The sequence below is a fragment of the Echiichthys vipera genome (genome assembly GCF_963691815.1).
Source record: "Echiichthys vipera genome assembly, chromosome: 16".
Lineage (NCBI taxonomy): Eukaryota > Metazoa > Chordata > Actinopteri > Perciformes > Trachinidae > Echiichthys > Echiichthys vipera.
This window is the reverse complement of record NC_139841.1, coordinates 13,938,325-13,966,319: the sequence shown is the minus strand read 5'-3', so window position 1 is coordinate 13,966,319 and position 27,995 is coordinate 13,938,325. Positions and strand designations below refer to the sequence as shown.

At 40.8% G+C, this 27,995-nt stretch overlaps 1 protein-coding gene across 1 annotated transcript; it reads left to right on the top strand.

Moving 5' to 3' along the window:
* Positions 1–33: 33 nt before the first annotated feature.
* On the top strand, positions 34–27,255 carry ulk1b (unc-51 like autophagy activating kinase 1). Its single transcript, XM_083930371.1, has 27 exons — positions 34–680; positions 2,699–2,791; positions 3,354–3,395; positions 6,899–6,931; positions 8,687–8,723; positions 10,509–10,682; positions 11,790–11,863; positions 12,252–12,353; positions 14,010–14,068; positions 14,661–14,743; positions 14,995–15,045; positions 15,502–15,593; positions 15,786–15,951; positions 16,136–16,190; positions 16,491–16,577; positions 16,951–17,082; positions 17,170–17,318; positions 17,882–18,141; positions 18,296–18,501; positions 18,732–18,853; positions 19,926–20,051; positions 20,660–20,844; positions 21,312–21,496; positions 22,849–22,967; positions 23,089–23,246; positions 23,611–23,746; positions 24,522–27,255. The coding sequence occupies exons 1-27, from the start codon at positions 591–593 to the stop codon at positions 24,575–24,577; spliced, it is 3,072 nt and encodes a 1,023-aa protein (XP_083786497.1). The 5' UTR covers positions 34–590; the 3' UTR covers positions 24,578–27,255.
* The last annotated feature ends 740 nt before the right edge of the window (positions 27,256–27,995 follow it).

Below are 27,995 nucleotides of genomic sequence, written 5' to 3'. Positions count from 1 at the left end.
GCTCTGCGCATGCGCTTTGATGCAGAAGCTAGACGCCAGTCTGCTTTGTCGGGACCATCGATGCTACGACTTTCGACGAGTCAACTGCGAATAGCAAAAATACTAAGGGGGATATTCACAGTCTTTTCTGACTATTAGACGCCATTGGCTTGTTTTAGGTTCCCAGCCAGCGCGTGTGTCGCCGTGTGTACGCTTCAGACGACACAAGTGAGCCTCCTCTGTATATAAACAAAACGCAGCGAGCTGGTTTTTAAGGTGGCGCCGCCGAGGCAGCTGCTGCAACGAGACTCGTCCGACTCTCGTTTGTTTAAGTTCGCTAACTTCGTGTAGGTCGCGTCGTCGGCGATGGGAATCACCCTGCAGCTTTGTTAGGAGTTCAACTCCAATAGGTGTGCGTGCGAACATGAGAGAAGAGGGCAGTTTGTTGTCAGGAAGGCAGCTCAGGGCAAGCGAGAGAGGGGGTGAACATCCCTGCTGCTGCCCCCACTTGACAGAGGAGAAAGGAGCACTCGCTATCGAGAAGGGTGACCTGAGGCCTCCTGGTCATCTGTCCGCCCGTGAGCAGTAGAAAACCAAGACATTGGGACAATATGGAGACGGTGGGGAAATTTGAGTTCAGTCGGAAGGACCTGATAGGACATGGCGCATTTGCTGTCGTCTTCAAAGGCAGGCACCGAGAGGTGTGTATTTTCCTTTTCTACTATTTTAAAATATAAACTATTGCAAAACTAGACGAAATGAAAGATTGGTTTGAATGGTTTGGCTGTTTAGTTGGGCACGAATCGCATTTTATTTCGCGTCCGGTGTGTTTGTTTTTATGGTACGGCCTTAAGAGGCCCGGGAGCCCAAACAGGATGTGCCTTAAAATAACAGGCAGTTAATGGATACAATGCTGAACTGGCTTTTAAATGCACACGGCAGCCTTTCTCAATGCATGGATGATCATTGTATGAGGGTGTTTTATTTATTTATTATTCTTTTTCAATTTAGAAATCTTTATTTCAGATTAAGAACAAGCAGACAATCAGCAAAAATAAATATTCATGCAAAAAAGACCAGTGTGGAAATGATACATATACAAAATACATCTAACAATAGCCCCAATAGGTTAAACAGGGGCCCTAGAATTCATCAAGATATGTCAATGGCCAATGATTCCAAGTACACGTTGAATTCAGCCATCAAAATGCCAATGTTGGGGAAAGATTTAGATACTTTTACTCTGTGAATATGCAATTTACCAAATGAAAGTATAGCATTTGTCATGTGACTTAAAGATGTGTTACAGTACATCCAAATCCAGTGAGATAGCCTTTGGCACAACTTCTATATCGTGAACAGTCCTTTTATGATGGCGTTTATATTTCAACTGGTTATTCTGATGATGCACATCCTTAATCCTGGAAAGTGAAATATAGAGCAGCAGACAGGTATTGTTCACATTTAAAGGCTTCATATCGAGACGTTAATGAACATGTTGGAACATGTCCTACGCCTGGAATGAATGAGTTTAACTTATATTGACTTTGCAGTAATTTGATTACACACTGGTAATACAATGTATTACATCTGCTGAGACGTATAAGGGTAAATGTAGGCATGTTGCCTCTTTGTTGCTTCATTAGTAAATTGGCACACAGACTGATTTCATTCATAATAGAGGTTAGTGACAATACATGCGTAATACAACACATTCAATCATGCTGTAAGGTCAGAAAATGCACTGACAGGGAATTGTGTTGTAGGAATGAAAGACTCACTGACCAATTGCTCTGCAAAACTGACTCAGAAACCAGCCCTGATTGCTGATTACAGTCTCAACAGGTGTTACATAAATTCCATTAGGAAACCCTTGTAAACTACAGCACAAAGGAGCAAAGCTCATGGACCAGCATATGGAAATTAAATAGCCAAGTATTATACATGTGCTAGAATCTGTGATTTTGACAAATAGACTTTGCAGAGACATGATGAAAATTTAATTTAATTTGCTGTACACACTGACGCGTACTGACACTTGTACTGTAGTGCAAAGGCAGTAGATATTCTTATTCCATACAAAGACACACGCACTGCACATGCTGATTGGGTTCATACATTCAATTCATACATTACTTTTTAATGCAATCAGAACACTGGGATCTTAAACGCAACACAAAATGAACCAATACCACAAATCTTTGCATGTAATCTATACTAGAGATGCACCGATCCATTATTTCCCGAGCCAATCCGATACCAATACTTGGGCTGAGTGCATCGTCTGATATACGATCCAATACTACTGTTGAATGAATGAACCGTATACCTTGCCATGTGAGTAAATGCATCAGGCACAGATATAAATGTACTTAATATTATTTATTAACAAATAACAAAGTGTGCATCAGCAGCAAAAATAAATAAATAACACTTCCATGTCAAGTGCACTGCAAACAGATATTTTCAAATGTGATATAAAACCCTAACAGGTGTTGCCAACATAGAATTGTCTAGATCGCTGTAACTGTACTGCTGTGTATGATATTAATAAAAAATAAATGACTATCTAGCTAATTAGTCAACATCTACTCTATACAGTATCACAAAACAAATTGCGATACTCAAATGTACAGATATTTTCTCACACCCCTCATGCTGCATTGCATTTGTTTTTATAAACCCCCAAAATTATTGTAATTGTAATGTGTCCTTCTAGAAACATGACTGGGAGGTGGCAGTAAAGTGCATCAACAAGAAGAACTTGGCCAAATCCCAGACACTGTTGGGGAAAGAGATCAAAATCCTCAAGGTAAGCCAGAAGCTATCAAAACACTATTTACCAAGAGTTCGCTGGTGCCCAGTTATTGTCAGGTTATTATACTGTATATGTTCTCATAAGGAACACACAATGTGTAGGTTTTTTTTTTTAGACCAAATTAGACCTACGCAAAAACAACACTTTCTGTCCTCTCAGCAGTTGCAAATCTCAGGTTAACTCTGAGCTGAACTCTGAACTCTGAGCTGTTTCTCTTAAGAAATGTGTCCCCTTGATATTTCAAAGTCTTATAAAGGGTTTATTTGATCATTTGGCTTTTGGTGTGGTAATACAACATTTTGCTGTAGTGAACATTTTAATACCTAGAGCTGAAAAAGTGCCATATGTTAGGGTGAAATATGCACAACGCTTATCTCAACATGATCATCTGGCTGAACATGGAGATGTCATAGGGAAAGTAAATGTTGTTAGGTGTCTTGTGGATGACAGGGGTCTCTAAGTGAACTGTTCAAGTCAAGTTGGACATCTCATTAATGTTAAACATCTATAAAGAAATAAAGCGTACTCCATCTAGATGTTTATTTTCTTTCTCCAGGAGCTGAAACATGAGAACATTGTTGCTTTACTGGACTTTCAGGTATGTAGCACTACACTCACAAATGATATCTAGATCATGTTAAGAACAGGCTGATTTCACAGTGTCGAGGCCTCTGTTTATGTACAGAATTATCACACCTCTTATCATCCCAGTTCCCCTGTCAGTCTATGCTCGCGAAATAGAACAGATGGGTTGCTGGATGTGTCTGTTCCTCATGACCCACTTCTGTCTCATGCAGCTTGAACAGTTTTTTTTTTTTTTTTGTTAAATGAGGCTTAGCTATATTTGTTAGTTCTAAAAACCGTTTCATTTGTATCTTGTTCAGGCATGTTGTCCTCTGCTCTTTTATGTACAGCAAATCCTCGTAAAGTTTCAGTAAATACTTCTGCCGGCTTGTTTTCAGTCATGTCAGCGCGCGTGTTTACATTCTGTCCACATTCACATGGGCTGTTGTGGATTAAGGCTTTCTGGGAGGTGTAGTGTCTTAAAGTGTCATTCCAGCGTACTTGCATTCCATGGTCTTTTTTGGCATGAATATAAATCAAATAAGCCATCAAGATAATCTTTTCTTCGTTTATTACCTATTCACAGAGAAATCCTGGACAGTGAGTAGCTTGGGGCGGAGCGCTGAACCATACAAAATGGCTTTTTTTAACTGCTGACCAAACTGACTGACTAACCACACCTCTACAGTAGCATAGCAGTCCCTACACACATAACCAAGCACCAACAACGTAGTTAGCAAACCCGTTAGTAAACACCGTACCCCCGGTAAAATTGGAGTAGATAACTAGATAACTCCTTCAGTACCCCGATTAATCGTGCATTGTAAACAGCCTTCCCGGGTTACTATCGGTTTTTCGCGTCTGCGCATGCTCCGTCAGTTAGAACTACCCCTACTCGCTCCGCGGCAGTGGCTTTCGACCTGGAAATAGAATAAACCAGGAAGCATACCTCAAAACAATGAGAAAAAAATAACAACTATAGAGCATTACCTTTAAACCGAGGGATGACTTCGCCATGTACAGTAGCATCACTACCAAGAAGACCTGTTTCGGTGGTAATTCTATTCAAAAGTCGTCCGTTTTCCTCACGCTTGTGAATTTGACAAAGGTGAACCGAAAAATAAAGCTGCATTCCGACCAGCTGTATGTTGGCAGAGTGCCACCTACTGTACCGGAGGTCGAGTTACTCAGTCATTTTTCCATACCCTTTCATGAATACGAAGGGAACTTGAATAATCCGATTTTTCCCTTAACCGGGGTAAGGCCATTTTCGGGTTATTGCTGTGCATGTAAACGCACTGACTGTTGTTAGTAGGTGTTAGTGGGTTTTTGTTGCCACCTTTTCCAGACACAAGCCTGGTGCCTTAGGGCGTACATTAGGTGTTATGTTCCCATACAACCTGTTCATGCCTACATGTGCGGATGGAAATCTCAGTATTAACCTCTTAGTTCTGTGTCACACTAGACAGGTGTTACATTGTAAGGTGATGAATACAAATCAAAAGGCACAGCGATGTTCTTGCCTGCAGCCTAGTCACCAGTCTGAAGCTTACTGTGTGACAACACCTGCCAGATAGTTTAGACAGCACGAGCCCCCTGCCCTGACTTAAATATACATCTTATTTCCCCAGGTTTCTTTTGTCTTTTTGGTTCATCTGATTTTAAATCATCATCTTGCGTACACATTATTGTTAATATAACATATGACAACACTACAGTATTGCACATTGAGTGTGTTGCAGAGAATGTTGACATGCATCCTATTGCATTACTACAGTTGTAATGCATTCCTGAGATATTTAGCTTTTTCATGAACTGACCCTAGATTTGTTTTGTTAATTTAAGTTGACGTTTCACCCTTTACCCTTTATCTTTTTTTGTCAAAGGCCTTAGTCTTAAGTAAAAATAAGATTACAAAACAGTCATGACCAAAATGCTGAGCCATGCTAGCTGCTGCAGCACAGTCTGTGTAGTCTGTATTGATGGCAGATAGGGGTTTAACTGCTTTATCCAAGAGGTCTTCGTCATTAGCTTTAAGAAAAGTATTTGCGACTGGTTCGAATGCCTCTGCCCATGCAGAACTCTAAAAAATATTCTCCTTTCTTATCTTTAGACTGGCTCACTGTGGCACCTCTCTCTGTGCATGGAGGATAGTCAGAGCTGGGCTCTAAGATTGCAGGTCTGTTGTTGATGCAGAGCAGACAGTGTAGATGTTCTGTGTAGGGGATCCTACCATCCAGCTATCTAATTAAGTCCGGAGGAAACTCAAACCAAACCAAACACTGGACACAAGAGAAATGCATTTACTTTGCTTTTCACATCTTATTTGATTGTGTCATCCAAAGTGACTTCAGAATTGGTTTGAGTCGATTCATATTGTTCTTAGACATCCCCAGAGTTACAGGAAAACACAAGTGTGACAGACACAGCAGCAAAATATTTCAGTTCTTATTTCTTAACAGGTTTTGAGCAAGAGCAAAATCACCAAACATTCTCTTGTTCCAGTTTTGCAAAAAGGATTTGCTGCTTTTCTCTACCATTGTAAGACAATGAGCAAGTGTAAGCAATTGGCATATTGAATGATAATGACATAATTGTTAGTTGCGGCCCTAATATAAAGTTTTATTGTAGTACACACTTAACTCGTAGAGAAACAGAGTGCGTCTGTGCTGTCGTCATTGAGGATACTCCCCCCTGCGAAACCGCACAGGAAATAGTTGCCACAACAAAAGTGACCTGCCGTTCTCAGTATTATAAGCAAGTCATAGCACAGAAGATCAAGATAAGCCGTCAAAACAATGCCAGACCTTATATCTAACAGAAGTTTGGTGCCACATTTCTGTTCAGACAGCCGGAAGAAGCCAGATGGTCGTGTCTCTGACTGGAACTGACTGGTTGGCTTGTTGGTTGCCGTCCAGCTTCAGTAAAGCCAAAGACAACCAAGTTTAAAAGGCCTGACTCAGCTGAACTATAGAAAACAGTCTGGCCTCTGACTGGGGGATTCAACAAGATACTGCGACGGGGTCAGAGTAAAAGACTGCAGTCATCTGTTGCCATGTGATAAGAGGGCTGTTTCAAGATAGATAATAGATGTTCGAAAAATTGTTGCATTATCAAAATAAAATCCAAGGTGTCAGTAAATGAATAGCTATTTATTGTTTGTTGGTGTTGTGAGAGCTTATGAGTTCAAAGTTTTAGGCTGTCGACTGTTTAATTTTTCATCACCGGAGGTTGCCCCTTGTTTTACCCATTGCTTTATAAGATTTACATCAATAGCCCGTTTTACTAAATGAAGGTTTATGCAGACTTTTACTGTGCATTGTTTTTCTTTCCCAACATTCATGCAGCTTTTTTATCCTAGCAGTTAGTCCTCAGTTTTTCTGCAACCCTAAAAGCAGTTGTATATTTCTCCAATCTAGATCACCAGCTTAGTTTGCTCCAGCATGGTGGGTGAGCAAAAGTGCCACCTGCTCCTTCCTTTGTCCGTCACTGACATGTGTTTGTTTACTCCACCACTCTTATCTCTTCTCTCTTTAGGAAACTGCCAGCTCAGTGTACCTGGTAATGGAGGTAAGCTCGCTGTGATGTTTTGGCTTTGTTTGCTCAGCGTTGTTTTGTCTCACCTCTGACAGGGCTGGGGCTATAATTAACTGTGTCCAAAGAAGGGAGGGTTGAGAACCAGTCAACATCTAAATGCTGCTAGCTTTTTGCTGGGGCTAATATTGCCCTGATGAAGAGCCATGGTAGAATGATAGAATAATGTTGGTGAATTTTACAACGACTACTTTACAGATACTTTGATCTTGGACTTTTGTCTCCATCAGGGTAAAGGGAAACAACACAGAACTCATATCTCATGAGTCATGTTCAGCATGAGTGTTATTATGGTTTCGTTCTTTTTGAACCAGTTTAAGAGCTTCATACATATTGATCATTGCGGCAAGGTGTGGCGAATAAATGTCTGTTGTGTTAGCTCTTTTTGTTATGACAGCATAATTGCCCATTTCATTATTTTAAAGTGTGTCTTATGCTATTTGTATTGATTTTGCCTGCTTGTTCTGTTATTGTGTGTTGTCAAGAAAAGCTTGCTCAGATCAAGGATGCCTGGGCTTTGGGTATTGCAGATACCAACTACTGATTCAGTGCCGGTGTTTAATTAATAAGCTTGTTTGTCTCGCTGTGAGTAAGTGACTGGGATCATCTTTTTATGTGTAAGGCAACATCAGGGTCAATTAAAACATTTATTTTCTAACTTTGTAAAAGTAAATGTAACAAATAAATAAATAAATAGATATACATTTTCTGAATTATTATTTATTATTAAAATAATAGATTTTGCACCTGCAACCTGGTTAAAAGATCTTCCAAATAAACAGGAATTAAAATTCCAGTATATAGTATTTTAACGTAGAATTGAATTGAATAGAGCTGCCCAGTTGTTTCTGATACCCAATTCAGCTCTTTGAGACAATATCGTCACAATATCTGATATCAGTGTTGGTGCATCCCAAGTTCAGAAGCATAACATAACATAAATGTCAGCACGCAAAACTGGCAGACATTGCTCGTTGTTTATATTGAATGCTGAGAACTGCAGAAAAATGTGAAAATCTTAGAATGTGACTCATAAGCAGAGAAGTGATTTATTTTTATGCTTTCTGTGCATCCCCTTTAGCTTCCAGGGGTTGGAAGTCCTCATAAAGTAATAAAAGAACAACATCACACTTTACAGTATTAATTAAAAGACAGAACCGTGACTTTGGGTAAATGGTGTGTCTGTTTGAAGGATCTGCCTCAAATACATGTGACATTCACAGTTTACATCATTTCAACGATAATGATGACATAATGTTCAAGTTGTTTGGTATTTTTCCACAGAGAGTTTTATTTAGAGTGCTCTAAAGGTCATATGATATGTCACCCCAATAAAAAATAAAACGATATTCAGTGATTAACATAAGCAGAACATTGATGTAAAGTAGAATTGAAAGGGACAACGGATACATTTCTCAAAGTCGTTCTGGTCATTATCCTAATTATTTCATGCCTCCCTCTGTTTAAAAGGAAATGACTTGTGAGGCCGCCTTTCGGAGCCCCGCCTTTCCTAACACACCTTCATTTCCTGGGTTCATATTGATGCTCGGAATGAGATCAATCTGTGAACACCTCACTCTGATCTCTTTTTGCTTTCTAGTCCTGGGTGATGTAAGACACTAATCCACATCAGCCCTTACGTGTTTCTTAATGTTATTCCTTTTCATCTCCCTCTCTTTCATTTCCTCCCACCCCCTCACCCCTCACTCCTGTCTCTCTTTCTTATCCCAGTACTGCAACGGGGGTGACCTTGCTGACTACTTACACTGTAAGTGCAACATTTAATTTGCTAAAAGCTCCAGGTGTTCTCAGTAGAAAAATCAATTGAATTGATGGTGAAATGTCGTCTTTGTTGCTCGATGAAAGGAAAGGGAGAGTCCTTGCTTGATGAAAAACCTTTTTCTATTGTCTAAAAGCCAAGATCATAAATCATCACACTCGCAATGTCCTACAGTAGAGTCTTCTTACATTTCTAGATTGAAAGCATTTTAGCAAATATCCTAGTACTAGAATAGTGATCTCTGGAAAGGAACTGCCAGTAAGATAGTACTTAAAAAGTAGTAGAAGAGGGGAGAATTACTTTTCAGCTCTGTAAAATCCGTCAAGAAGATTGAACGTGTGCAAATAAAAGGGAACAACTATACAGTGAAATATGTGCCCTAATGCTGCCATTCAGGTCCCAACACTGCTTTTTTTTAAGCTTTTGACACACAAAAGTGTCGGCCGTCAGCCAATATCACGCCGTCGGTGAGTGTCTGCCGGCCCGTTTTTTGCGGTGTCCCACACCATTGGCACTAGTGGGTTGCTTTTTGGTTGATTCAGCATGTTAAATCAACAGCTTAGACCGTTTTTGAGAGAAATTCAATTATGATTGGCTGTTCAGCTTAAGCAAGTCAGCGCACGAGAAGAGGGAAAATGAGGAAAGTAAGTAAAGTCCAATACTTGTGTGTCTAAAACAAACATTTTTTTTTAACCATTGAGGTCTTTAGCGGAAACTGTCTGTAATTGTGTGTTATTGTTTGCTATCACGGAGAAAATTGTTATTAATGTTCTAGCCGGCTGACTAGCATCTTCAATCCATCCTGACGGTCTCGGGTTTCCCTCCTTGCCGCCTGCTGGCATGGAGATGTATTTCCTCATGCAGGTGTAGAACATATGTGCTAGTGTATTCAAGTGCTTCAACTTTTGGTTTTTGAACGACCAAACGCTTAAAATAGACTTTGACATGCAATGTTACAAAACCACAAAGAAACTCTGCTGTATTCCCTTGCCTTCACACATACAATATGTGAGGACATACATACTGTATATTGACATTTTGAGTCAATTATGAATCATGTTGTTAAAATAAAGCCTACAATTCTGTTCAGGTTGACCACACCTCATAGACAGCACTGCAGAGCTTTCAATAGCCAGTGCACTCAACTCATCTGAGGTGGATCTTTGTCTGTCAATGTGGGAAATATAAACATAAGCCTCGAGCTGTCTGCAGCCTAATTATAGACGCTAGCTGTTAACTTTGTCTGCCAGGTACTGAGAGTTCAAATAGAGAAGTTATTCTAGAAACAGTGTTTTTTGAATCCACTGCCCACTGTGGTCTGTGAAGAAAACTTTTTTCCTGGCCTTATTCAATCCTGAGTCTGGCTCTAAAAATCTGTTGGAAGGGAGGTGGAGCCAGAGAAACATTCAAGACAAGGAAGGGACTCTCACATAGAACCATAGTGTACCAACGTGAGATGAGGGAGATGATTGGAGGGAATGAAGAGACAGGGATTAGGAGGTGGCAGAGGGACTATGTGAGAGAACATAGAATAGAATACATGTTACAGATATTTTTAGATGTAAAATGAGATGTTCTCTTTTGTGTAACATGATCTGACTCCAAGATGTGTAAGGATTTGCATAGATTAGAAAATCTAGATTAGAGGGTCATTCAGTCCCTATCTGTCTACTATACCCCTACAGTTTCCTCCATCAGTAATTAATTTTAAATCCAGTTGACACCTGTCATACTAAAGTGTAACTGCAGTCAATTAACCTTGTTTCTTTGCAGCCAAAGGCACGCTGAGCGAGGACACTATTCGGGTTTTCCTGCAGCAGATTGCAGGGGCCATGAGGGTCCTGCACGGAAAAGGCATAATCCACAGGGACCTCAAGCCCCAGAACATTCTGCTCTCCTACCCGCCGGGACGCAAGTCACACTCCAACAACACCTGCATCAAGATTGGTAGGTTCGATTGCGTGAGAGTCTGCGACACTGGCTGGCATTGCAACCAATTTTGCTTTGTTCACTTCTTGAGATTTTCAATGTTAAACAGATTGTAAATGTAGCAGTGCTCTTACCGAGCAGTTTCTATCTATCTAAGTATTTAAAGAAAATAAAAAGAGCAACATTCGATATTTCAGACATGCAGCCAAAGCTTGTTGTTTTATATTGGGTTTTAATAAGAAAGCACTCGAACCCTTTATACAGAAGCAAAAAAGCTAATTGAGTCTCATGAAGCAGCAAATGGAAATCCCAATGCTGTGATCAAGCTCTTTACAGACAGTTTTATTGCAACAGGACCTAATAAAGATTTCCCAAAGGCAATTGATTCCACCAAGATAATAAGATTAAACTGATTAGAGGAAATTAATTAGAAATAGAGTATTTATATAATTTCACATTTTCCTTCCCCAGTGTTAATAATCTTCCTCTGAAAAAAATACAAAGGAAGAGAGAACACATTCACAGGCCCTGTTCACACCTGGCATTAACACGTGTCTTGAGTGATCCGGTCACAAGTGGACAGCTGGAAGTACAGGCGTGGATGCACCATAAACGTTGATGTTGGTTTAACAAGTACCCCTAATGGAAAGCATCATGACAAGTTCAGAGATTGAGTGTTTGTTGTTCAGCTTTGTGGAAACTCTGCTAATCCTTAAGCCTGTTAACTCCGGTTCCTCTGGAGGGAATTGATCGCCTTGTGGGAGTGAAGTCTGAGGCTCCCAGTCACTGCAGAATGTTAATATCCTCACCACTGGGGGAAAACTTGCACAGTCACACTAACAGACAGACAGCCAGCCATGCAGGTGCTGACACACGCGCATCCACAGGGGCAAAGGGATTGCTGAAGTGTGCCTTGACTTTAAATAGGCTGCGTGTGTGTGTGTGTGTGCGCGCGATCTACATCTCAGCCATTATTATTGTTATTATGATGTACAAGTATAATATATGTATCTATTGGTTCCAAAAATTGAAAAAAATAAGTTTTGCAACCATCTGCAGTTTTTTGTTGTTTATCTCATTTGACCAGTTTGTGAGTCTCATCATCTGCACATTTTCTCTCAACAGCTGACTTTGGCTTTGCCAGGTACCTTCAGAACAACATGATGGCAGCGACCCTCTGCGGATCCCCTATGTACATGGTAATCACTCTATGTGGGTTTTCAATAGATATGATGGAGAAATAATTGGCCATCCTACTCCAATGTTTTGCCCAAGCAATTCAGATTTAATAACTTAAGTGTTTTCATTCCAACCAGGAGTTAACAGTCTGTAATGAGCAGAGAAAGTAAATAAATGTGGATGCTTTGAATGTGTCTCAGAAGGTGTAATTGCGGCACATAACATATCTTGATTATCAGTTCACATAAACTTAACTTGATAATGGCTCAGTCGCTCTTTTAGTCATTGTTCTTGTGAAAAAGCAGAGCTCAGAGCTAGTTCTTTTAATTTTACAGTGTTCATCTCATTGACTGATCATCAAAGAATTCACCAAAAGTGTTACCATCTCACTATTTTTTTCCTCACAAGGCTCCTGAGGTTATTATGTCCCAAAACTATGATGCCAAGGCTGACTTGTGGAGTATAGGAACCATTGTGTTTCAGTGCCTGACTGGGAAGGCTCCTTTTCAGGTAAACGCAATATTACAATGCATGTTTCTTTGCGATCTGACCTGCTTCACACATATGCCACTTTTACACAGAGATTCTGCAATACTACCATTGAGAAGATCTGCCATTTTCCGGCTATGCTTTTTTAAAAACTGAACCAAGTCTCACATTGCCAAACCATACTCCAGTTCTGCAGTAGGCTCTGGCTTGAGTTAACATTCTGGTATGGGGGGACATCCGGTAAGCCAGAATCCACTAAACCAAACAACGCAACAGCATAATGCTGCCACAGTATGGGATTTTTAAATAGCATGCCGGCATTCTGGAAGCAACATTGGTGTCTAGCATATAGTCTTGCCATGTCAGCTGTCCCTTTTCCACTATTTTTTTCCACTATCTCTGCTGCTGGCTATACGGCTCTGTCCCCCCATTCTGTGTGTGCACCTTTTTTATCGCGCAACATTCCAACATTGAACAGGCTGGTATTACCTACTGTCATTTACGGATGAGCCAGTGTTAAAACATTCTCCAACAGCCACTTCCCGGCTGAATTACTGCAGTACTTCCTCTCCTCTACATTCCTCATCCCTCTCTTCACTTTTCATAATCCACGCTATACACTTGTTTGTCTACCGTCTTGTCAGAGAGGTTTCAGGCTAAACGTAATGTCAACGAGTATTTAGCCTAATTTCCTGTGAAATACGTTTTTTTTAAAAATATTCACAGTTTGTTATGGTTGTCGGTGACATTATTTTGTAGGCTGGCTGCTTATCTGGTATCTTCAATAGCATTTACATGACATCTACTGTATTTTGCCAAGTTAAGAGCATGTGAACAAAATGCACGTAAGTGTGCTTGTCATTTTTCTCCAAGCCCCAACCACAGCGATTTCCTGGTTAATACGAAAGTGTCAAAAATTGCAGTTCACTGAGTGGCCACTAGGCAGGTTACTTAATAGAGCACTTTCTCATTGACTCCCATGTTAAATAGCCCGTTTTTCACAGCATAATTAAACCTATTTAAGGCCTGGTACAAAAAAACATTCTAGTCTGTATGTTAAGGTCATATCTCCATGACAACACTGGCTAGGCTAATATTTATTTTATTGGAGGTTCAATTTCTGAATAATTAGGTGAGTAAGCTGAGAGAACAGACCTCGATGGAGAGGCTACGTCCTTTTTTTATACAGTCTACGTTTTGCGCACAATAATAAAAGTTAAGCAAATATTTGAATGTGATTAAAGGGATGAAAACACATGCAGTAATTTCAAAAAGTAACAAAATGAGGTGCATTAAAACAAAACTATGCTGAATGTACCTTTAACCTGTTTTCGTCGTTGTCTGTTGAAAGTATTCAAACAGTCTCTTATCTCCAGTTCATGTGAAAGATGAGGTGGAACCCAAAAACAAAAATGATGCTGTGAAAGATGAAACGCTTAACTTCTTAGAAACCCCCTTATCTTAAGTAGTTCAGCAGCATTCCTGAAACTACCGGAGTAGCTTCACTCTTGGCTTCATCGACCGGCATGTTAAATAGTGTACGTCTTGTGTACACAAGTGATTGGAACAGCCGGTTTTTGGTTTAATCTGTGGAACGGCAGCACACTGTGCTATAAACGTGTATGACTTTGTCTACAAACATGTTTTCAACTATTTCTCTGACCCTCTCGTCTTTAGGCTAGCAGTCCCCAAGACCTCCGGCTGTTCTATGAGAAAAACAAGACTCTCAGCCCCAAGTAAGGAGTTACAGGGAAATTAAGACAACTCTACTTTTCATGAGACATGCATTTATTTTTAAGATCTTGTTTATATGAAATGAGAAACCTTGCTGTGATACAGGTTCAGCATAGATTCACCACTGAAAAGTACAGCTCTGACCTAAACTCTTTAGAGATACCCCATTGTCTTTGAACATGTTTTTTGTGCCGCTACGGTCCAATTAATCTGATATTTAGATCAGTCGCCAAAAGTAGTCTTCTACAGAGATGCTGCCATGCCAGCAGGTTACTTTTAACAATGGAACAGCAGTTGCTTCACAACATTGTTAGAGATAACAAGCCCCCAACAAATCTCCATCAACCTATTATTTTACAGCACAATTTCTATAAAATGTTTACATTTCAGTTTATCACCTCTGTCTTATAAAACCACACTAATTGTGAAAGACACCATATGTTTTTGGTTATCATTGCATTATTATTATTATTATTATTACTACTAGTATCATTATCTCATATCTATAATTTTGGTTCCGGTATAAAGCCAAGTTTACTCTCTAAAATGCTCCGCGGCATCACACACACTGATTGTGGTATTAATCGTCCGCAGCATCCCTAGAGAGACGTCAAGCAATCTGAGGCACCTGCTGCTGGGTCTGCTGCAGCGCAACCACAAGGACCGCATGGACTTTGGTCAGTGAACATTAAATCCAGTAAAATGAATGAAACCCTAGACTACATGGTGTGATACATACCATCACTGATTACTGACTAATAGAACATTTTACAAATACTTCACTAGTCACATTTCCAAGTCAACAGAATATATATTCTAACAAATATTCCTGTGTATGTCTGTATCTCTGTGTGTACGTTGCTAAAATTTCGCTCCTCTTCACTACTGTACCTCCTACTAATTGTTTTCCTTCGTGTGTTGTTTGTAGATGAGTTTTTTTGTCATCCTTTCCTGGAGGCTAGCTCATCTATGAAAAAGAGTAAGTAAGAATAAACAATACACTTTTTGAAAGAGCTTGGTTTGATATAATTGTCAGTAATACGTAAGTGCAGGACCATATCTGTGTTTTATCAGAATGTCTTGATTTGTAATGTCTTGCACCCTTGAGTGTAATAAACATTACATTTTCAGTAACCATACCACATTCTCGAGAGCAAAATACTGACCTCTTTTCAAAATAAAATATAACCCAAATAACTTTTATTCCATTACAGGGCTGGATCTAGTAGTAGAGCCAGCCACATAATGATGCAAACATGACGAAACAAGTTATTATATCAAATTATCTTTTGTCACCATGGACCATGGAGTTCTGACATATGTGCCTTGTGAGCTTTTCCTTGTAGGGACACTTTCATTCATCATTTTAATGTTTTTCACCAACCACCTTGTACATATATTGTCTAACTTACAAATGTGTTGCATTTTGTTACAGCAACTCCTACTGTGCCCATGACCTGCTTCCCAAGCTCAGCATCAGCGAGCTCTTGTAGCAGCTCTTCCACCTCTCACCTCGCTTCACCACCGGTTTGTTTATTGTTCTTGTATTATTTCCTCCTTGTTTCTCTGTTTGTACCAAAATTATGAGGCTGTTTTTAAATGTGAAGTCATGGAAACTAACCAAGTCACCACCTCTGCGGCCTTCCCACACTGTTTATTCTTTCATGATTTATTTTGTGCTTTCTTTCTTAGTTTATGTACTACCTTCTGTCTCTGCAGCAGTCTCTTGCTGAGGTTCAGCACATGCGTGCCAAAGCTTTGGCCTCCCCTACCCAGGAGGCCGCTGGTTTTCTCCTCAAGGACTCATCTGGAGGCGGCGGCAGCAGCAAGAACTCCTCGTCCTGTGACACAGATGACTTTGTCATGGTGCCTGCTCATTTCACCAGTAAGACCCCCCCTCACTTAAATGTCAACTCTAGCTCTGCATAGTTCTAGCCTTGGCTCCAGCTCTACCGAAGTATTTGAAGTCCTCTTTTATTTATTCATAGACTGGAGCTCTAGTCTAGCTAGACATCCATTCTCTGACATTCTTTCAATCTCTGTTTCTAATGATTTTCTTGGTTTTCCAGCGGGTGAGCTGACATGTGAGAGTAAAGTGCTGCAGGACAGCTTGATGAACAGCGGGTAAGACGCAAGGATTGCTTATTAATAGAGCGGCATCACCTGTAGTACACTAAGGCTACATCCACATTTTTCATTTTAACAAACTATGTGAATTTTTAAACAAATGTGATAGTGTGAATGCAGCTTTATTAAACGTAGTTGTCTGACAGAATACAACTGGTAAAGGTGGATAAATGACTATCCGTAATTAATTTTTAAGTAAACGTGAAAGCATTTGTTGTATACCTTTTCAAAATGGCACCTAGATGAAATTCCTGAAGAAGTGTCTCCTCTTCTGTGTCCCTTCTCGTCTTTAATCAGTTCTCTTCTGGCTTCTGCTGGTCTGTGTAGCCAAGTCAAAACTCCTCCGCACTCGCCTTCCTGCAGTGGGTCTCCAAGTCCCGTCAGGTAACAGCACAAAGCTGAACAGCTGTGTAGCTCAAAAGGGCATTACATTGTATGGAAATGGATAGCGGTAAAAGAAGAACAAGCAGCAATGGCTAAAGTAGCTAGTGGAGTAGATTAAAGTCCCTTATATCTGGTAAATTGATAAATGTATTTCATTAACTTCAGATCATTTTATGTCATCCGTACACACAATGTAATGTTTGATTTTACATTAAATACATTGCACAAGTTTGGCAGTGTTGTCCTTAAGAGAAAGAAATATCCCTATCTGTTGTTCTGAATATTGTGCAAAGTGTTAAACTTGTGTCGTGTCCACTCACACACACTTTTTGTTTCCCTCGTCACTCTCTGTTCTTCTCACTTGTGTTGGCAGACCCAGTGAGTTCTCGGGAATTAACTATGAAAACCACGTTCAGTCATTGCCTATCCCAGTCCCCACCCAGGTCCGGAACTACCAGCGCCTGGAGCAGAACCTTCATTCTCCCAAACAGGATGGCTCTCCACGGTCTGTGACCCCTAACCCACATATACACACATGTATTTAAAGATATCTTAAAGTGATCGGAGGGGCTCATGAACTTTGTATTACTAGGCTGTCGACACCAGTGCGTCGTTGCAGCAGCGGAAGCTCGTTGGGCTTCGCTCGGACCGGGCCTTCACCGCCCTACGGACAGGTTACGGTCACCACCAATCGCAGGCTTTCCCTGGGAGGCGCCAGACCATTCCAGTTCTCCCCTCAAGGTAGCTTAGAGGCTAATCTTCACTTTGTAAACCACTTTCACATATGCACATATGCACATATTTGTGTGCATGTAAACATGTTTCAAGATTGACCCAAAATGCAAGTATGAACTTGAAAATGAGCATGATATGTCCCCTTTTATTTTTATAGACCAAATGGTAAATTGATAAATGAAAACAAAGCAGAGCAATTCATTATAAAGGAAGTAGTGCAGCCCTAGAAATCCTAGTGGTTTGTTGTAGATGGTGTTACCCAAAAAATGTTTCTCTGAGTCAACCTGGTCAGTAGTTGTGAGAAAATGAACCAACCTCATATGTACAGTACACAAACACCCTCCTTCTCACCACCAATTGCTCTCTACCCGTCTGTGCCTCATGCTGGCACGGCCCCTTAGCTGTCTGGACATCCAGCAGGGCAGCGTGGGAGTTAGGCAAGACTTGGCCATCTCTGCTGTCTCTTGGTGGATTCTTTATTTTATTGTCCTGTCTGACAATTCATGTTTGCGATGCCACCAGCTGTCTAAAAAGCAGAAACATTCTGACCTCCTTCTTCTGTCCCACAGCTCCTCAGCACATTGAACCCCGGCCTACTTCTCAGCAACACCCACAGGCGACGGGGCTAGGCACGCGACTTCACAGTGCCCCCTGTTTGTTGGAGTGCGCCAGTGGTGGTGGCAGGCAAAAGATCAGGAAGCAGCACTCGGACCCGGTGGGGGCACCCTCAGCAGGCCTGATGACTCTCCGCCCTCTACACTCTTCCCCACGACTCAGTGAGCTGATGCAGCGTAGCCCCCTACCTACCATCCTGGGCTCACCTTCCAGGGTGAGTGAGAGTCTGTATGTGTGTTTAAGAGAGATAGAGAAGAATGTGTGTGTGTGTTCAATTCTCTGGAGATACACAGAACAAGAAAAAACTACCAAGCAGTTTAAACAAACCTCTGGTACCTCTCTCCTCTCCCTCTTGTCTCTCTCTTCAGGCCATACCTCCATTTGAATTCCCCAAGCCTCCCAGCCCTCCGAACCTTATGACCTTTCTGACACAACAGGGTTTGGTCATCGGCTCCCCTGGCAGCCGGACTGCTCCATCTGAGCTCAGAGACGCAGGACAACAAGCGCTTACACAGGTCACCCAGCCTGTCCAGTGCATCCACAGACTGAATGATGATTCCAAAGCCTTTGGAAGGTGAGGTTATTGTTTTTGCTATTGTTTTGTATTATTATGTACTGTGTATACAGGAGGAATTGTCTACCTAGGAGGGATTATGTAAGTTCTTAAATATAGCAGTACATGAATGAAAGTACTGCGCAGCTGGTAAAAATATGTGTTAGACGAGGATGTTTGCCTAATTTATCAGACTTTCTTTTCTGCCATGTTCTCCACTCTTTTATCTGTTCCCTGTCTCTTTGGTGCAGGTCACAAAGCGCAGGTCGTCTGTCTGACATGCTGCTGATGGCTGCATTCGGACCAGGTGGACCTGTGGGTGACCGAGGCAGCACAGAGAACCTGACCTCTGAAAAAGCCATAGACATTATAGGTAGGCACATTTGTCTATTGACATTAACAAATGTGTATGTAATTTAGGATTTTTTTCAATTAACATGGCTCATTACTACAGTGTGACAGTAATATATCGCAAGAGAATAGAATGTGATACCATAGTATTCCAAATAAATCTTTTAATTCTGCAATTCACAAGGAGAGCTTCCTTGAAATAAACTCTTAACAGTTTGTGGTATTGGAAAATGAAAATTGGCAATGATATATATAATCCATCGGCAATCACCAGAATAAATTATTTTCTCTGCTTGAGAGACCTGCACTGGCATGAGTATTTCACTCCCCCTCTACCACCCCTAGTATGAGTGTTTTCTGCTCACAGAGCGCTCTGTGCGAAAGAGCCACTGAAGGAAGCCAAATACCGCTCATCTGTTCACATGAACTTTCACCACCGTGCGTTTCGTGCAAAGTATGCAGAACTAAACATTAAGCTTCTGAAATAATCATTGAAAACTGCTGTTCCTGGTGCATCAATGCACCCACACCATCTCTCTTAAAGGTGTCACCGACACACTTGCCTGATAAAAAATGATCAGCTGCAGCAGCAGACGGCAGCTCAGCAGGCTTCTCTCTGCTGCATTTACAGAATGTAATTAATATTTTCCTTAATGATGTTTTATTTCACAAACCTGCAACCTCTTAATCAGTTATTTCTTATGAATCCATCCACCCGATAGATGGGACGGTGGGTTCGATGGCAGGCAGTTGGGAGAGATGGGAGGGCAGTTCTGTCTGCGGTGCCCGTTGCAAAGTCCAGTTGAAAATCAGTAAAAGTATCCCTCTTTAATGTTTAGCTTAATGCAGCTTCATTGAAAAATCCCTTGTGTAGCAGTCACTACCAGCTCTGCCCTCTTGTCCAAATATGGTCACTCCTGGCGGCTCCAAGATACCAAGATGGCAACAGCCAAATGCCAAACACCTGGCTTCAAAACAGTAGTCCACAAACCAATGGATGACATGGAGGCTTCATCCATTCTTTTTCTTTTCTTTTTTTTTTACTGTCTATGATACAGCCCTATCTTCAATCATTGCTCTTTTCTGCCCTCTAGTGCCCCCTGGTGGTGGGGTAGGCGTTGCACCTGGCTCCATCAGCCCAACACAGGTGGTTTTCACTGTGGGCTCTCCCCCCAGTGTCAGCACCCCACCTAATACCTCCAGACAGAGGAAATACTCAGGTAGCACACACGCATCCTAACAGCACTAAATACAAGGCATTTGCCTTTACATCAATTCTGCAGCGAGTGGGAATCAAATTCACTTACGCAGCAGCATTAGTATTATGCTTTCACATCATACAACACAGTGCACTGGCAAGCTATTACTTTCATTTTCCATGATGCGGAAACTTAATTAAATTTCATGGAGGTAAGAATAAAAGGTTGATTTTCTTTTCTTTTTGATGAAGCCCAACTGTGGATAGATGTAGTTACATTTAGGGAGTAATAACCCAGATGATTTAGTTTTTCAGAACACACTATTTTCTGATTGGCAGTGTTTATGAAGAGAAAGATTCCTGTAGCTGCTGGTAGATGTTGATCATTAACTGTAACACATCTCCATCCAATACAGTGGTCGGCAACAAATGCAGATGTCAAAAACAACAGGCAGTATTGTTACAAATGTAATCCACACCTTTTATTTCAATTTATTTATAGACAGCTTTCTTGTAGATTTTGCCATTTATTGTAGAGTAATGAAAATGCCTGCCATTTAATGAAAAACTTTGTTTTTTATAAAAAAAGGATGTATTAAATTTTGCCATTTCTTTTTCTGACTCCTCCAGGCTCATTCACTTCAATCAGTCCTGCAGGCTCCTTCACAAGCCGCTACCCCCCGACAGTCCCCTATCTGGATGGCTTCGAGGCTCCTTCCAGTCCTCGCTACAGTTTCAACGACCCTATCACAGCCAACATGGGCGGTCATGTTACCTTTGAGGCTCCTGAGCTGCCTGAGGAGACGCTGATGGAGGTGAAAAAAACTTTCATACAGAGCGTCTTTGTGTACCTTGAAAAATGCTACATAAATGTATGAATGCATTATTATCATTTTATTATAGCTCTGGAAAGTAGTGAAAAAGAAGTTAGATCCCGTGTATTTTATGTATTTATGCAGGGGTTCATTTCACAAAACCTTGAACTGAATAATCCCTCTAGATAGTGTGTAGCCTTTAAGAAAAAAACAACAAGAGATAATTCTGCAGTTCAAGTGTTTTTAGCTCAAATCATCGTGGCAAAACAGCCTGAGGTGTCTGAGCATGGAATAATGAAATGCATCGAATGATCTGCCTCCTGTTAATGTTTGCATTCATTTCACCCATGCAACCTGAATGCAAAATCAGTCTGGTGTCCTCTGGTGTTTGAAATTCTATCACTAAACCCTTTCCCTTTCCTTCTTTCTCTGTCTCTCTTTGCTTCCTGTCTCTCGTCGGAGCGCAGCAGGAGCACACAGACACTGTGCAGAGCCTGCGTTTCACGTTGGATTTCGCCCGCTGTCTGATGGAGGTGGCCGGAGCCCGTGGGATCGCGGTGTGGGGGGAGCAGGGGGAAATATCTCATCCCTCCCTCCTTCAGCAGCAGAGCCTGGTGGCAGATCAGATAAGCTCACTGAGCCGAGAGTGGAGGTAAGGCCATATCCAATATAGCTGCAAATCTTCATCGATGGTGATGATATGTTTTATCCAGCTTGGATAGAAATGCACCACCATGTTTAGTGAAAAATAACCTTATTATAGATAAACTGTTTTTTTTTGTTTGTTTTTTTTAATTGGGCAAATTGGCAAAAAATATTTGTCAAGTCTGAATTTTTACGTTGCCGTTTTTAGAGCCTTCTCAGGACTATTGACTGGATTATGTGAAAATGTATGCTGCTGGGTATGACACAAGATTTGTAAGTTTGAATGCATTTTTGCCCCAGAGCAAACAAAGGCAAGCTGACACAAGCCTGAGGGGTGGAGTTGGAGGGTAAGAGAAAGAATAGGAGGAGATATTCTTAACATTTGGGCAAAACACACTGCAGATGAGTTTGATAATGGGGAGCATGTTGTTCAACGGGATAGGCTTTGATCTAACCTGTAATCCTCAGGACTCAAAGTGATAAGGATGGTTGGTCAGAGATATTTTCCGCACCATAGCCAGTGGTTGCATTCATTATTTTCTCACATGTGATTGTGACATCTGCTTTACAAATGTATTACACAGCTTTGTTGAATACTTGATTCTGAATGGTCAATTACGGAATTCAGTTAACTGTTGTTTCCGCTGACCGCTGCTATGAATAACAGACTGTTGCTATGGACGCAGTTCCGATCATAGACTCCGGAGGAACATTTTTAAATCAATATTTTGTGTCAAATCGATTTTCTTTTGCAAGTAAAGCGAGCGGGTCATTATTTTGAATTAAACCCCTTAATCTGCATCATTCTGTAAGGGTTTACTTCACAATAATGGCCCGCATCCTCTCCATTATTTCACTATCTTTCATTATCCCTGTTTGTGAATTTGTGGGGGGGGGGGAATCCAGGCCTTGAAATTTTTTGAAAATAGACATACAATACAGTAAATGGACATGGTGTGTTAACGTTAGTAAATAGGCTGTGATCCGTCTCTGTCTCTCTATATATTGTTTTACTGTGCTGTCTTGGAGAAGTCAACATAGTCTTCCATCACTGTAACACAGAACAGAGAGAAGTGTTCACACACAAAAGCCTCTCTCTCTTTTTAACTGTTATCTGTGAGCTTCTGTGAAGCCTGCCACTTCTTGTTATGAAAGTTTGCAGTGTTACAGGTTTTCATCTTGGTCCTTGTCTCAAATGCCTTGTTGGTTCCTTGAATTTGAGGGAATTTTATGTTTAAGAAGGTGTGGGAACCCAGATAATTGAACGTCGCCGACATTGTATTGGTTGTATTTGATGTCTCATTTATCAATTCATAGTTGAGTTTTACATACTGTGTGTGTGTGTGTCTGTCTCCTCAGTCATGCAGAACAGCTGGTTCTCTACCTTAAGACTGCAGAACTCTTGTCCACTGCCTTACACACAGCCATGGAGCGAGTTAAACAGGGCAAACTCTACCCATCATCTACAGTCAAACAAAGTATGAGCCATTTAATTTTGTAAGGGGGGGGGGGGGGGGGGGGTCTTGTTATGGCATCTAATATGTATATGAAACAGAATTTATTGGCACCATATTAAAATACATTTCTGCCCGTATACAGTAGTGAAGAGGCTGAATGAGCTTTACAAGTCCAGTGTGGCATCCTGTCGCTCACTCAGCACACGTCTGGAGCGCTTCTTTTCCAGGAAGCACCGTCTAATGGACCAAATCACCTCCATCACAGCTGAGCGGCTGCTGTTCAGCCACACAGTGCAGATGGTAAGCCTGGAGCATAATTAAACTGTTGGAAAGAAGGAAATGATGGCATAATCATTCAGATACTGTATGTGTGGGCCTCCAGCAAAATAATTAGCCCAAGCATTTATTACCAACCTAAGTGCAGGTGTGGCAAAAATATCTCCTTTGAAACCAAGGCTCCAAGCATTTGCTTTCAAATTATTGCTTTAAGGTCAGGAATATTGTAAGGCCACTAAAGTCTGTGGGTGCTAATAGAGTGCTATATAAATGGCTAAAAGGTAATGCCCTATGTTTGTATTCATCCGTCCCAGCAGCTTTGTAATGATAATTTAATCAAGACTAAAAGCAAAGGTATATTAACTTGAGTGTCCTGGTGTAATCTCAGGTTCAGACTGCTGCACTGGACGAGATGTTCCACCAGGGGGAAGCATCAGTCCTGCGTTACCACAAGGCTCTCCTGCTGATGGAGGGCCTGTCTCTGCTGCTCACTGAACAGGATGATATCCTCAGTGTTAGCAAATGTAAGTATGTCTGTTAGCTCATTCACAAAGAGAAGGGATGTCTTCACTCTTCCTCTCTGCACCTGAACCATAGTGCAGCTAAAAGTCATCCCTATATAATATCTTAAAGGTCCCATATTGTTAAACATTTTCATATCTTCTTTTTTTTTATTGTAAAGCAAGGTTATGGTGGTCTATAAATGGTTTGAAAATATCAAAACGTTTAATCCACAGAGAAATACTGTACTACTAATAATGTGCATTTTAAACGAGCCATCAGGACTTCCATAAGGTTGTGATGTCACTGTTCTGTACTGTACATAGAAGTGTCGCTACAGTGGTTACACTCATTCCCCAGTTGCTATGACCGTGTAGAGACACTGAGAGTGCAGATGTGGAAGACCCAGAAACGCTGACCAATCAGAGCAGACTGGGCTTTTGCAGAAGTGGGGCTCAAAGAGAAAGACGCCAAACCCGAGCGTTTCAGACAGAGGGTGAATATAGGTATATCCTGACAGTCAGTATGAGTTGTAATAGAAACCCAAAATACAAGTATGAACTTTAATACATAATATGGGACCTTTAAAAACAATTTGGTGCTTAAATTTTCCCTTAATTTAGAATTTTCTTCCTGTACAGTGATAAAAGTAATATTATGGCCTGGGCAGGTTGCCAGTTTCCCACAGAGCTAATATACATGGATAAATCCACTCTAAATTGTATTGCATGCTAACACAGCATGGGCACAACTTGTTATGCTTACCCACCAACTGTCTTTTCTGCTCTGCATCTGCAGGTAAGGAGTGCATCGAACGGCGCCTCACAGCTTTGCAGTCAGGACTCTGTGTCTGAGAGTCCTCCACTGTTTCTTGGAGTGCACATAATGATGTCAGTCGTTTGCACCCTGCACATTACCAACGAACCAAATCAGCAACCACATCTCATGGTTTTCACTGAGAAATGTTTTAGTTTTCACAAGAAAACCTACAAGGCTTTAGTTTTCACAGAAGCTTCAGGGTTCCTGCTCCCTAAAGGCTCTCTATTCATCTCAAGTTCTGGACAGTGGCGCAACTTCCCCGACACTAAACTCAAAGCACTCGTGCTGTGAAAGAATGTCAGTGGTCTTGTCTATGTGGGAGGACTTTGGCACTGAAAATTGTGTTTTTTGCCAAGAAGAAGATTCCCCTCACTATACTTGTACACCCGCAGGAGCTATTATTGCCAAGTAGTCACATACCCACATGCATTTCTTATCTAAACATAAACACAGATGGACAAATAGGTGTGCTATGTTTTGCAATAGGCAACTTTATTGACAAAATGTTATCTTTTACCCAAGATCAGTAGCTGGAGGGAAAGTGCAGTATCTTCTGTACACCAGTAAGGACGTATGCAGAGGATGTGATGATCATTTTCATCAAGTGTATGGTTGTCTTACACCCCTTTTTTGCTTTCCCGGGTTTATTTCTTTCTGATATTTATCTAACTGTTACTTGCTTTGCTGAATGGGAGTTTAAATAGCCATGCTTGGTGGCCAGAAGCCCATGCAAGCGCTATTTCAAAACTGTTGCCAAAATGTAGTTTGGTTTTGCATTACGTTTTTATTTAAGACTCACTGTAGGGTAACTATGCTGGTTTGGAGAGAAGAAGAAAAATATTGCGTTTGACATTGAGAAAGTATAGAATTGGTGAAGTGTCAAAAACCATGCTTCATTATTGAAACAATGATATAATAGGGATTTTAATATTAAAATGGTGGCGGCAATAGGCAGAACATGGGTCCAGAAAACACTCACTACCCCACTGCTAAATGCCAAATCTAGCTTTTAATTCATCTGTTAGCATCCCTGATCACAATTGATGCTGCAATAACCTGGGATTTATTCTTCAGGTACTCAGAAGGCTGCTGTTGCTGGTCATTTCTTCACACGATTCCATATTCTGTCTGAATATATGTTGTCAATCAATCATGTCAGAGATTAGCAGGTATAATCAAATTTGAATGTATTGCTGAAAGGAGAGAAACAGCGCTAATATTAGCCAAATGTTACTGAAATTAGGTATACCGCGGGGGTTAACGTCTGAATGTTTTTGCACTGTTGAAGTACTGTATAGGGCAAGCTTGAGTGGAACATGCAAAAAAGTGTCCATTTTTTTGTAAACACATTTTCTTATTTAGAGATTTCTATTCCATACTTCTATTGCAGCTTTAGTTGTGATATATTTGCTGTCAAAAGAGGACGTTATGAGACCTTTAATAGGAAAAAGGAAAAGAAAAATTGCTTTACACTGAAAAACGTTTGCATTGGTTTTGTTGTGTTTGGTTTCAGAGTAGTCAGTGGGTGGCGATTGTGTTTGATTTTTAAAAGTGACCTGTTGATTTGGAGTGCTAGTTGAAAATGTGTAATTTTGCCTGAAATATGTGTGTACTGTTGATCTTGGCCATACATCCCAACAGGACACCTTTGCTCCCCTAAGTTGTGGGTCAATGGGAAGGGTCAACTTCTACTTTGGTTGCTGTCAAAGAGAAGTTTGTGTGCATGCGTGCATGTGTGAAGTGATGTTGTTTGATGTCTTGACGGACAGTGGGGTTTGTTGCATACAGAACTAAGGTAACAGAACTAATTAAGATGGTGACTAGGTGTGAATTTTAGAGAGAAGATAGTTTATACTGAGATTTTTGAAGTGAGTATAGTAGCACTGTCAGAAGAACAGAATGGAGGAAAGGCTTTTCTCAGTGAATATTTTTCTAAATATACATTGTGTATTTGCTTTGTGGCCTTTTTGTCTTTTGCCAGATGACGTCTTTGACATTTTTATAGGTATTACTCTACAGAGAGCATTCAGCACATGTTTTAATGTATGTTTGTTTTAAGTGTTCATTCCTAATATCAACTCATCCACGGGCTCTCTGCCTCTTACACATGCTGTGCTGTTCAGTGGCAAAGTAAAGATACAGATAGGGGAAAGTGATGACGTTTTACCTTTATCATACAATTGATGCATGTGTCACTTTTTATTGTTCCCTACAATCATTGCTCTCAACCATGATGATGAGTATCTGGGTAGGAGTGAAAAGATAAGGATAATTTGTGCAGCAGAAATAATTAAAGCCGGTTAGTGAAGGAAGTACGGAGACAGTCCCCTATGCCAAGTGTCCTTGAGCAAAATACTGACTCCCAACCAGCTTCAGGGCTAAAAAATCACATTAAGGTAAAATCAAGTGTTATGTGTGCAGTACCCATAAAAGATGTTATTGATTTGGATTATTCGTATTGTATGTTTGCTAAGAACCTACATGAATGTTTTAATTTTGTGTTTTCACTTTACTCATTCTGTTTTACCTGTAAATATTGTAAATTAAGTTATTGTTGTTGTTGTATATATGACGCTGCAGCCTGCAGGCATGGGGAGAACAGTACCATACCATCTACACATTTCCAAAGAATAGGCCTTCTGCTGATCTTCCACATTGTCTCTTACTGTTGCAAAAGCATTTTATTGTTGTCATATCTTTGACAGACACATTATCTCAGTGTCCCTTTGTGTGATGTAACCTTTACTCTTTGAGGTGCAACATGAATAAAGCGAAAGGAAAGGTAATTCAGATGAAGTGAGTTTCCTCTGCTGCCATGACACCTCGGATATGGAGGTACACATTTTATGATGTTACACACCTGAATTTCAGTTCAATTTTATTTATAGTGCCAAATCATAACAAAAGTTATCTCAGGACACTTTACAAACTAGGTACAGACCACACTCTATGACTTATTTATGATTTACATAGACCCAACAATTCCCCCGTAGAGTACGGTGGCAACGAAAACCTTCCCTTTAACAGGCAGGAACTTCAGACAGACCCAGCTCTATGGAGGACGGCCATCTGTCTTGACCGGTTGGGGAGGAAGAAAAGGAAAGAGAAGGAGTGAACAGATGGACAGAGAGAGACAAAGACATTGTGAATCTGAACTTACTCATCACTAACCTCACCACGCTCATCTTTGAAGAATCCAGAATACAATTTAATAAACCACATGTTTTCCTCATTAGTACCCACAGCTGTGGAATAGGGAAACCTACCTACTGCCCTGCTGCAACTGCTGATCAAGTCAACCTGCTGCTGAGACCAATCAAAATCGGGGACTTAACATTAAGCTGCATAGAACCTTATGGGGGCATTGGCAATTCATTACAAGTTGCATGTGTAACAATACAGCTGGTCATGTGTTTTGTTTCGTTTCCTCACATTCCATTAAGCGACTGGTTT